Here is a 10,989-nt window from a genome sequence, read left to right as displayed (position 1 = left end):
TTTAGATCCCAATGGCTCACAACACACTGTTTTAACTCATTTTTAATGAAGCTTCATACAGTTAAAAATCTTCAGTGTTCATTAGTTGTAATAAATATGGTGCTCCACAGCATTCTTCCTAGTAAGTAATGTTCAATGTAGTTATAACTCAGATTAAAATGAATGCAACAGCTTAACATTTGGTTCAACACTGTACATTATACAATCAATGTTGTTTATGCAGGAACAAGGACACAGCATTCTTTTAAATTGAAAATTATAAACATCTTCTATAACATTGAGAAATGTGTACCATTGTAAAAAAAAGTCCAAATGCATGATAAATGGAATGTACCATAGCAGCAGGCTTGAAACTGCAGAAATCATAAAAAGAATCAGGGAAAGGAACAGACAATTGAGCAAACAAATGTTTTGCCCAGTGGTAGATGTTAAGGAAATATAAGTGCTTTTTGCAATTCTTATTTTATGATTATCCCTTGCTCCACTACTAGCATACAATTACACAAGTGTCAACAGTCCTCCAGCACCTCAAGTAGTCATTAATTTTCATGAACTCAGATAAGAAGTATTAACAAGTTATACATATTTTATGGATGGCTTTGTAATAAAGTTCAGTTTAGCTCTCACCGGATATTCATGCACATGCTTTGTAAAAGGGGTCATTACACACACTTTATAACAAGAATCATTGGACTCAAAGCAGGAGTAGGAATGTTGGCTTCTCCCTATCTAACTCCAATCGCAATATCCTAAATAGAGCTACAGCTATTAAATTGGCAACCTCTCCACCTGTGCTACCACCCCCCACCATCAATACTGTACCCAGCCTGACAAGGTGAAATAGAATATTCTTGAACACTGAACCATTGAAAAATCATTTCATTTGATCAGTCATGTATTGGCAACACCTGCAAATTTTATTGCCAATTTTAGGAGTCCCCAAAACCAAGAATACCTATCAGCTGATTTCAATGCTGGAATTGGGATGTTCAGTCTCTCACAAAACAATTGGGTGTGAGTCTTATTCAATTTAGCTGATTTATTCTGCAGCCATTTTGCAGCTTGTAGGCTATTGACTGATTTGACTCAGACTTTCTCCCTGTATTTGCAGAGGAAGCCCTGCTTCTAAGAGCTGCCAGCTCTCTGGTTCCAGCAGTGTCACCAGGAGTGGTGGCCATTTCTGGAACTGCATTTGGTCCCCAAAGCTAGTTGTCAATGGAGTGAAGACCTGGAGAGGACAAACATATGAAATGTATGTAGGACAAAACAGAAAATGGGTGCCAACAATAATTCAAATGAAAACCAAGCTGACTATAAAAAGTTCAGAGGAGGTGTGTTGGAGAAAACCTAAAAGGGTGTAAAAGACGGGCACATCATATGAAAGAAAGATATGAGAGAAATAGAAATAATATAAGGGCATATAGTAAGAAGAGGAAAAATAACAGTGGAAAAAATGGATCTACAAATGTAAGTAAATGACGTGGCTTCATTATAAGTGAGAACTTTGGCAATTAGCCAAAGTCCACTTAGGAATCATAGACATCCATCAATGTTAGAAGTACAGTGGTCACATAGCCTGAGGAACATCATTCCACATCAAGGCATGAACTACCACAACAGTATAAGGACTAAACCCACATTTTAGCATTATTCCACTCCACACTCTTACTACCTAACCAACCAAGCCATTGTTCAGAAAAGGATGTAAGGATAAATGTAGCAACCACAGGCCAGTCAGTTAAATCTCAGTGTTGGAAAAGCTTCTGGAAACAATAAATTGGGACAAAGTTAACAGTCATTAGTTAACTTGATTGAGTTTCTAGATTAGGCAGCAGAAAGGATTGGTGAGGGTAATGTGTTTGATATTGTATTTGGGGATTTCCTAAAGGTATTGCTAAAGTGCTACATTATAAGCTTGCCAGCAATATTGAAGCCCGTGGAACAAAAGGGATACTGGCAGCATAAATGCAATATTGCCTGAGCAACAGGAAGCCAACAGTCATGTTGAATGGTTGTCTTTCCAAACGGAAAATCGAGGGATTGTTAAAGGAGCAATGTTTTTCTTCATTTATATTATAATTTCAAACTTGGATAGGCAGGGCACAATTAACAAGCATGCAAATGAAGTAAAACTTAGAAATATTGTGAAGTATTATGATATTATGATAGATTTCAAGAGGATGCATGCTAGTGGAATGAGTGGATATTTCTCAGAAGAAATAAACTGCATGTGAAGTGATACATTTTGAATGGAGGATTTAGGAGAAACATATATAGACTAAACAGATAACTCTAAAGTGAACGCATGGACAAAAAGACCTGGGATACATATGCACAAATTATAGATGACAGTTCAGGTTGCAAACATACTGATAAGAACATATGAAATGCTGGACTTTATAAATAGAGGCATAGAGCATAAAATCATTCAAGTTTTGGTGAATACTTTTAAAACACTTTTTCATCACTGGTCACCACATTTTAGGAGCAATATGAAGGTCTTAAAGAAGAAACTGAAAAGATTTATGAAAATGGTTCCAAGAATTAGAGATTTTAAGTATGTGGATAGATTGGAGTAGCTGGGTTTATTCTCCTTTGAACAGAGAGGCAGTTTGATAGGTATTGAAACTCATAAGGGTCCAGACAAAGAAGATAAGGGGAAACTGTTCCCCTAATGGGGAAAGGGTTGCAAGGTAAAGAACACAGACACAGACAGGAAGTGGAGACAACTCAGCTATGGGGCAGCATGGTGGATCAGTGGTTAGCACTGCAGCCTCACAGCACCAGGGAACTGGGTTTGATTCCAGCCACGGGTGACTGCCTGTGTGGAGTTTGCACATTCTCCCCGTGTTTGCGTGGATTTCCTCCGGGTGCTTTGGTTTCCTCCCACAATCCAGAGATGTGCAGATCAGGTTGATTGGCCTTTCTCAATTGTCCATTGTATTAGTTGCATTAGTCAGAGGGGTTGTTCTTCAGAGGGTCGGTGTTGACTTGTTGGGCCGAAACACCTGTTTCCATACTGTAGGAAACCTAAAAATCTACTCCAATCGATCCACATATTTAAAATCTCTAATTCATAGAACCATTTTCATAAATCTTTTCAGTACCTTTTTAAAAACCTTCATATTGCTCAAAAAATATGGTACCCAGTGATGAACATGTGTTTTAAAAGTGTTCACCATAACTTGTATGATTTTATGCTCTATTCCTCTATTTATAAAGTTCAGCAGTTTATATGTTCTTACAAACACATTTGCAACCTGAACTGTCATCTATAATTTGTGCATATGTATCCCTGTGTTCACTTCACCCCCCACCTCCACCTTTATCTGCAACTCTCCTTACCTCAGCCCAGTCCTGAAGAATGTTTATATCTGAAATGTTGACTTCTCCACCTCCTGATGCTGCCGACCTTCCTGTGTTCTTCTCACTTTCTACTTGTCTACTTTGGATTCCAGCATCTGCAGTTTTTTTTGTCTCTAAGTTTGTACCACTGTGAAGTCTCTTCAAAGAATGCCCACTTTGCAGAAGCTCTTTGTCTCCCTCAGACGTGCACTCAGTGATTCCCTTTCTCACTGTCATACTGCTGTGACCTCTTCAGCCCTCCAGCTCTTTGATCACACCATGAAACAAACTTGTTACTACAGCCACATGACCTCATCACTCCACCCCTCTCTCCATCCAAAACCCTCACTCACCCCCACACCTTTATCTGTAACTCCCCTTACCACCACCCCTAATCCTGAAGAAAGGTTACACCCAAAACGTTGACTTCTCCACCTCCTGATGCTGCCTGGCTTGCTGTGTTCTTCCAACCTCCTGCTTGTCTACCACAGACAGAAATTGACCAAAGCACAAAAGATGGCATGAGGAAAATCCTCTTTCAGGATTGATTTGATCCAGAATGCATTATTTGAAAGAGTGCTGGAGATGGGTTCAATATTGGTTTTTGAAGGGGAATTGGAAAAGTACCTGAAGGGAAACATTTACAGGGAAACTGGAAAAGGCTAGAAGAATGGGACTGGCTAATAAGAATTGCTCTTGCATTGAGCTGAACCAATTTTATGGGTTACATGGTGACCTTCAGTGTCATTATTGATCTATTATTCTAAAGGTGTTTGTCTGCTAGTTTCTTAAACAGAAACTTTGAGGCAATGGTAATCGTGGTGGTGTTCAGCATAAATGTCTAAAACCATATAGCCTTTCATAAAGGAACTAATTTTAATCAGTAGCAACTTGTGGAGTACTGCCCTGGTTTTAAAAAAAATAATTTGATAAAAATAATTGTTAGAAGGTTACTATATCAGACATAAGATTCATCTGTGAAAATAATATTTTCAAAGTCTTCCAATTGTGAATCAGTGCACCGTCTATTTTGCCATTCTTGTCTTCTTCTAATTAGTTCACTCTCCACTGTCTTAGTGTCTCTGAAGCAGTGCTTGGCCTCATTGTAAAGGAAGTAGTCCTTAACAGTAGTTTTAAGTGAGGGAGGTAATATAAATCGAATAGCGTGTCTTTTATTACTCGTGTTATTGCTACATTGCTGAGAAGATATGGGCTGAGCTGAGCCATCTAATAATTGTGTGTCACTCTGTGAAGGAGAGTCTGTGGAAGGTGTTCTTTTTAAACTGTCCCCAGGTGTAACCTTTTTCTGCGATGCCTTGGATCCATCATATGTCTGCCTCCGTGCAACAGATTGGAGAACCAAGGGTGAGTCCTGACCATAAAACACAGTTTGAGGGATGTGGACCTTTAAAGTCTGATCTGATTGTTTAGTACTTCCTTTGCTGGGTGGTGATACACTGTAGACGCTATTGTTGTCTTGTGTAGCATTATCAACTTCAAGGTTCTGTCTCGCTTGATCATCCATATTTTGTATACTGAACACCTTTCCTGGTGCCATGTAGAATGTTATTTTAGTGCGTTTAACATTCTCACTGTAAGAAGGTGCCACGCTGGGCTCCACAGGTAATGAAACACATTGTGTTGCGTTGGGAACAGTTGACCTATTCCTTCTTTCTTTATTAGTTTCTCTGTTTAACTCCTTTGCATCATTTTGGAAAGAATTTTCCCCATGTTCATCATATCCAATATATGCTACATTTGTAAAACAATCAATACCCTTTTCAGAACCTTTAGATCTTTGGCTTTTCACATGAGACATGCGCTCCATTGACATTTGAGCTAAATCCTCTCCGTCACTCTCACCGTCCAAGTCTCCTTTTTTTTCTGTTTCCTCACTGTACCAATCCAAATTATCAAGACAGCGTACCACTGAAGATGGCGATGTCCCAAATAATGTGCCAGTAAGCCTATTGGAAGTACAAGGTGAGGGTAACTGGCTTTTTATAGAATTTCCAAAGTGCGAAGTATCATTGCGACCAAATACTGATGAGTCAGAATAAGAGAAGGCACTATCTATTGAACTTAATGAAGACTCGGAGGGTGATGTGGTGGGAGAAGACAGGCTTGACAGGCTTGATCTTGTTGACAGATTCATTCGATGTGAATTAGGTTGTTTCAGCCTGGAATTAATTTGAGGGGACCTCCAAAAGTTATATCTCATTTTATTAGAACCAGGACCTTTCCCATCATCCAATAACCTCTGACTTTCAAGTTGAAGCCTTTTTAGCTGTTGTAGATAATCAATATGGCCATGAGACATGGCAGCATCACAGCTTGACTGGCGGGCGACCGGCTCATGAGACAAGGCAAGGTGGTGGGACAAGCAGACACTGGGCTCAGATGAGCAACGGTCTCGTGCTGAGTGAATGCTCTGGATAGCTACAAGTGAAGAGACAGAGGAGCACGAATACAAAGATTCATTTTCCAACTGCTCGCAAAGGTCTCCACTGTCACTCTTCTCTAAGATTTTCTTACATGGAACTTCTTCACTGAATAAGCTCTGCTGGTTCCAGATGTCTTTGGGTCCTTCAGCTGTGTGCAGTCCAGAATCATTCAAGGTGCTGAAGATGGAATCACTTGATTGGTCGTTTTGAACTTCTTGCCTTTTTTGATCAGATAATTCTGAATCCATATCGTCAGATGAATACTGTGGCTGCAACAAGCCGATATCTGCAGAAATAATATTGAAGGAAAGATCAGAATGTTGCAACATTTCAACATGATTTTCTCATGCTGTTATGCTGTTGACTCTTGCTGTAAAACTGTTTCAGAAATACTCAGTCATATCATCATTTAAGTCAATGAAGTATGATAAACTATTTATTAACAGAGATCAAATAAAAACTGTTCCCCATCTGACATCTTTGCTGTTTGAATTAAAATACAGGCATTTAGAGTGGAAACTCTGGTTGGTTTCATTTATTTCATATTACAGACATAGTTTGGTTCTTTATTGTTACCTTAACCGAGAACAACTAATCATGGATTAGAATTTTGGACTTTATGGTTTAATTTGGCACCAAACAATGTATTTACTTGTTTGACCATTGGCCTAGCAAGAATTATATATTTACATAAATCCATCAGCAGAGATTAGCTTTTGAGGCACAGGCACAAGGAGACCAAAGGTCATCTGTTCCTCATGGTCAAAAGTATGCGCCAGATCTGATCATGCCTGATCCCAGCAGTACACACATGTCTTGCCCACACTATCTCCCTTTGCAGATTAAGATACCTATTGCACTACTTGCTGAGTTAGGGCTTATGAAACTCTAGCAACAGCAGCATGACAAAGTCCAATTTCACAGCCAAGGAATTTAAAATATAGTCAAGGGAAAATAAATGTTCAATTCCGCAACAATACAAATTACAAGGAAAAGAAAAGGTTTATCTAATGTTTCTCATTATCTCAGGGTATACCAAAGCACTTTCTAACAACAATGTATCTTTTCAAGTAGAATGTAGGAGAAACCCACAAACAGCAATGAAACAAGATCATCTGTTTCAATTATGTTGGTTCAAAGATAAATAAGAATCAGGACTTCTGCAATTAGTGCCAAGAGATATTTCACATACATTTGCAAGGGCAGATGGAGCCTCAGTTTAGCATTTTACTTGAAAGATGGCACTTTAGACAGTGCATAACTTTCTCAGTATTTATTAAATTGTCAGCCTGAATCGTGTGTTTAAATTGCTTGAACTGTTGACTTCTTGACTCAGGAATTATGTTTGTGCTACTGAACTTAAATCTGACACTTACTGAAAAGACACTGAGATTAAAAAAAATGTGGACTTGCTTGAGGTTAACAATCAGCCCCATACAATGAACATACATCCAAAACAAAAAAACCTTTGGGTGATAGAAATTAATTCTTTGCCCTCATCAACCTATGCTTTCTGGTTTGCACCCAGAAGTGTTGCACAATGCTTGTCAATCTTTGCCCCATTATTTCACATCGTGTAAATGATAGATAAGAATGGGGACGGGGTGGTAAGGCAAGTTTATTATCCATGAGCATTCCAATTTTAAACTGCCTCCTGACACTGAGACTTGTGACTACTTTTATTTTAAATCAGTTAACAAACTTTGTGCTGAGGTTTTTGCACTAGCATTTTACAGATAATAAACCCAATCAACAGAAACCTGTTGACTCTTTAGAACCAGTTGATAAGTAACTTAAAAAAAACTAATAAGCAAGACACCACAAACCCAGTGAGTCCTCAGAATTTCCTCGCTGGACATCTCCTGATTCTCCAAATAGTGAATTCAGACCACTCCCAAAGATTCGGTAAGAGTTTTCAATCATGAATTGTACCAGAATGGCCACCTGAAAGAGACCACAAAATTCCAGATTCAACACATTCAGCAACACAAACTTCTATAATTTCTTTAGCATAATGAAATGCACAGAGTGCAGCAGCAGAAGACGTAAGAAAGTAGTGGGAAATAAGGATTAATTTTTAGTAGGCATTGGTCACATGTGTAATTTTGAGAAGAATACTAAAGCTTTAATTATAGCATTGAGAAAACACCTGCTTTACATTTTTTATTACGATGGCTTTTTTTTATTAAGTAAAAATGTAATAAAGTTCATAACTATATTAAAGCATGATATAAATGATACTTTACATAACAATAGTTTTCATTTTCTCCACATCTATGGTGACTATTTGACCTGACTATATTTTTTAAAACTGGAAAGTGCTGATTTCGAAAGAACTGCAAAAAATATCTTCACAAAATTAACCATGAGTTAGTTCAAATAACTGCTCAGCTCAAAAAGTGCTATAAAACTTTATTTAAGCAAGTAATATTTGGAGAGAAATATTTCCTGGCATCATTGGAGAGAAAAGCTATGGTAGTCCCTTGAAATTATGTGAGCTGATATCATTCTAAAAGTGGCTTTCCAGTAGGAGCTTGTCTACCCGCCAGCTTCAGACCACTTTAATTTGCAAATTTGGTTTGTGATAGAAGTAGGACACCAACTATCAATTGAAGATAATTGGAATAAACTTTATTAAGTTTTACTGAGAATAATATTAATGGTTATTTAAGGTTATTTCTCTGCTCTTGTCCCCGATTTCAGTTATGCCCCCACCCACTTCTATGGCACCTCATACTCTTGATGCGAGGCAATGACATTTCCATATGGAACCAATGAAACATAAAGTGACAGTAGGATACGTTAAAACATTTTAAAAGGCATTCATTTAATTCTTCCTTCAATGTTTTTTTAAAAAGTCCTTTTCCTTCACAGCAAAAGAAGTGTCAATCATTTCAACTCTTTAAAGTGTCAATAATAGGAACAGCAAGCACTTAAAATGGATTAAAGTAAGTAAGCATTGTGCAATGAACAGTAGCGATCAGAGAGCAAGAGCTATCAATGAGGTATTGCATAACTTGGAGCTCAGGAATTTTTGTATCATCTGCAAACATGGTGATGTTACATTTAGTTCCTTCATTGCGGATATCTGGGGGTACAAGCCCACCATTTGGAAAAAGAAACATTTATTCCTAGTCTGTTTCCTGATTGCCAACCAGTTCTCTATTCATGTCAGTGCACTACTCCCAATCCCATGTGCTTTAACTGTACATACTAATAGATTGCATGAGATGACATGTAGAGTATATGAGGGGTTTATCGCAGAGAGGTATGAGGGCTAGAAGGCCTTACTGTTTTTCATTTTAACTGAGAAAGAAATCACATATCACCAAAGAAGGCCTTTTAAACAGACCACTATAGAGACCAACAGTTTTGGCCACACTTTCCTGAGTCAGCTGGCACAATTATACTCATTTCCTGGCAACGGAGATCATGTCTTTGTGGATACCTTTTCCTAAGCTGAGTACATAAAGTCAAACATTTTCCCAACTCCCAATAACTGTCTTGGTGATAAACATCCAGGCTATAACATCCAGGGTTTAGTAATAACATTATCAGCTGGACAGACTACCAATAGAATACTCCATGATGAGGTGGTGGATGATGAAACGTTCACTAAACATTTGGAAAACGTCGGGTGAGTCAGGGATTGCCTTAGTAGTGGAATTGTAGGCCCTTTCTGCATTAGGCAGTTGGCCTTCATCATTTGTGTTTGCTTTGCGCCTTGTGCCTTTGAGTAACTTTATGTTTCATTTGATGGAAAAATAATGAAAGTTGAAAAATGTGCTAGGATTCAGGAATCAATACTGAGAAGTTAAAAATGGATCAATTATGAAATAATGTGCTGACAATGAAACACAAGAAAACGTTTTCCTCTTTAACTGTCAGATTCTTTTAGCTGGCAGATTCTTAGCCTACTATTGACTTGAACATATAATCCAAGCTAACAATAAGGAATGATGCATTAATGTTCCCAATGAGATAGTGTTTATACATAATTTGATTGCTGTTGTTAACTGTGACTGGACTCTAAAATTAATCTCTTGGTGCAAAGCATCCTTAATAGTCTGAGGACTCAATAAAGTGCTCCATAAATTGAAATTCATTTTTTGATTTTGATTTGATTTAATTTATTATTGTCACACGAACCAAGATACAGTGAAAAGTATTGTTTTGTGTGCTATCCAGACAAATCATAACTTCCAAAGTATATGAGGGTAATACAATGCGGAATATAACGTTACAGCGACAGAGAAGGTGCAGAGAAAGACCAGCCTTAATATTTGAGAGATCCATTCAAAAGTCTGGTAGCAGCGGGGAAGAAATTGTTCTTAAATCTGTTGGTATATGCTTTCAGATTTTTGAATCTTCTGCCTGACTTTTTCATTCAGCTGTGTGACGTCGAACAATTCTTTCGTCGCCTCCGCCTCCAATCTTACTTTCACAATCAGGACTCCCGCCCACCTTCCGAGGACCCCTTCGCCCACCTCCAACACACTGCATCCACCTGGACACCCCACGCTGGCCTATTACCTGCCCTCGACCTCTTCATTTCCAACTGCCGCCGGGACATTAACCGCCTCAACCTCCCTCCCCCACTCCAACCTCTCACCCTCACAACGCACAGCCCTCCAATCCCTCTGCTCCAATCCCAACCTCAACATCAAGCCAGCGTATAAAGGGGGCGCAGTGGTAGTCTGGCGCACTGACCTCTACACCGCTGAAGCCAAACGTCAACTCAAGGACACCTCTTCCTACTGCCCCCTCGATCATGACCCCACCCCCCATCACCAAACCATCATCTCCCAGACCATTCAGAACCTCATCACCTCAGGAGATCTCCCACCCACAGCATCTAACCTCATAGTCTGGGAACCCCACACTGCCCAGTTCTACGTCCTTCCCAAGATCCACAAGCCTGACCACCCTGGCTGACCCATTGTCTCAGCATGCTCCTGCCCCACTGAACTCATCTCTACCTACCTCGACACTGTCCTATCCCCCCTAGTCCAGGAATTCCCCACATACGTTCAAGATACCACCCACGCCCTCCACCTCCTCCAAGACTTCCGTTTCCCTGGCCCCCAACCCCTCATCTTCACCATGGATATCCAATCCCTCTACACCTCCATCCGCCATGACCAGGGCCTCCAAGCCCTCCATTTCTTCCTGTCCCGACGTCCCCAACAGTACCCTTCCA

At 39.3% G+C, this 10,989-nt stretch overlaps 1 protein-coding gene across 4 annotated transcripts in view; it reads right to left on the bottom strand.

Moving 5' to 3' along the window:
- Positions 1-3,229: 3,229 nt before the first annotated feature.
- arhgap20b (Rho GTPase activating protein 20b) overlaps positions 3,230-10,989 on the bottom strand; it is a 110,110-nt gene continuing 102,350 nt past the window's right edge. For all 4 annotated transcript variants that reach the window (XM_043704833.1, XM_043704831.1, XM_043704834.1 and 1 more), the window contains 2 exons: positions 7,616-7,733; positions 3,230-6,075 (listed from right to left, as the gene is read on the bottom strand). In XM_043704833.1, the coding sequence (XP_043560768.1) occupies positions 4,304-6,075; positions 7,616-7,733 (1,890 nt within the window). In that variant the 3' untranslated portion in view covers positions 3,230-4,303. The remainder of the gene's footprint in view (positions 6,076-7,615; positions 7,734-10,989) is intronic.

The sequence above is a fragment of the Chiloscyllium plagiosum genome, chromosome 15 (genome assembly GCF_004010195.1).
Source record: "Chiloscyllium plagiosum isolate BGI_BamShark_2017 chromosome 15, ASM401019v2, whole genome shotgun sequence".
In the NCBI taxonomy this organism is placed as follows: domain Eukaryota; kingdom Metazoa; phylum Chordata; class Chondrichthyes; order Orectolobiformes; family Hemiscylliidae; genus Chiloscyllium; species Chiloscyllium plagiosum.
Note: the sequence above shows the minus strand (reverse complement) of the source record. Positions and strands in the feature narration are given on the sequence as shown.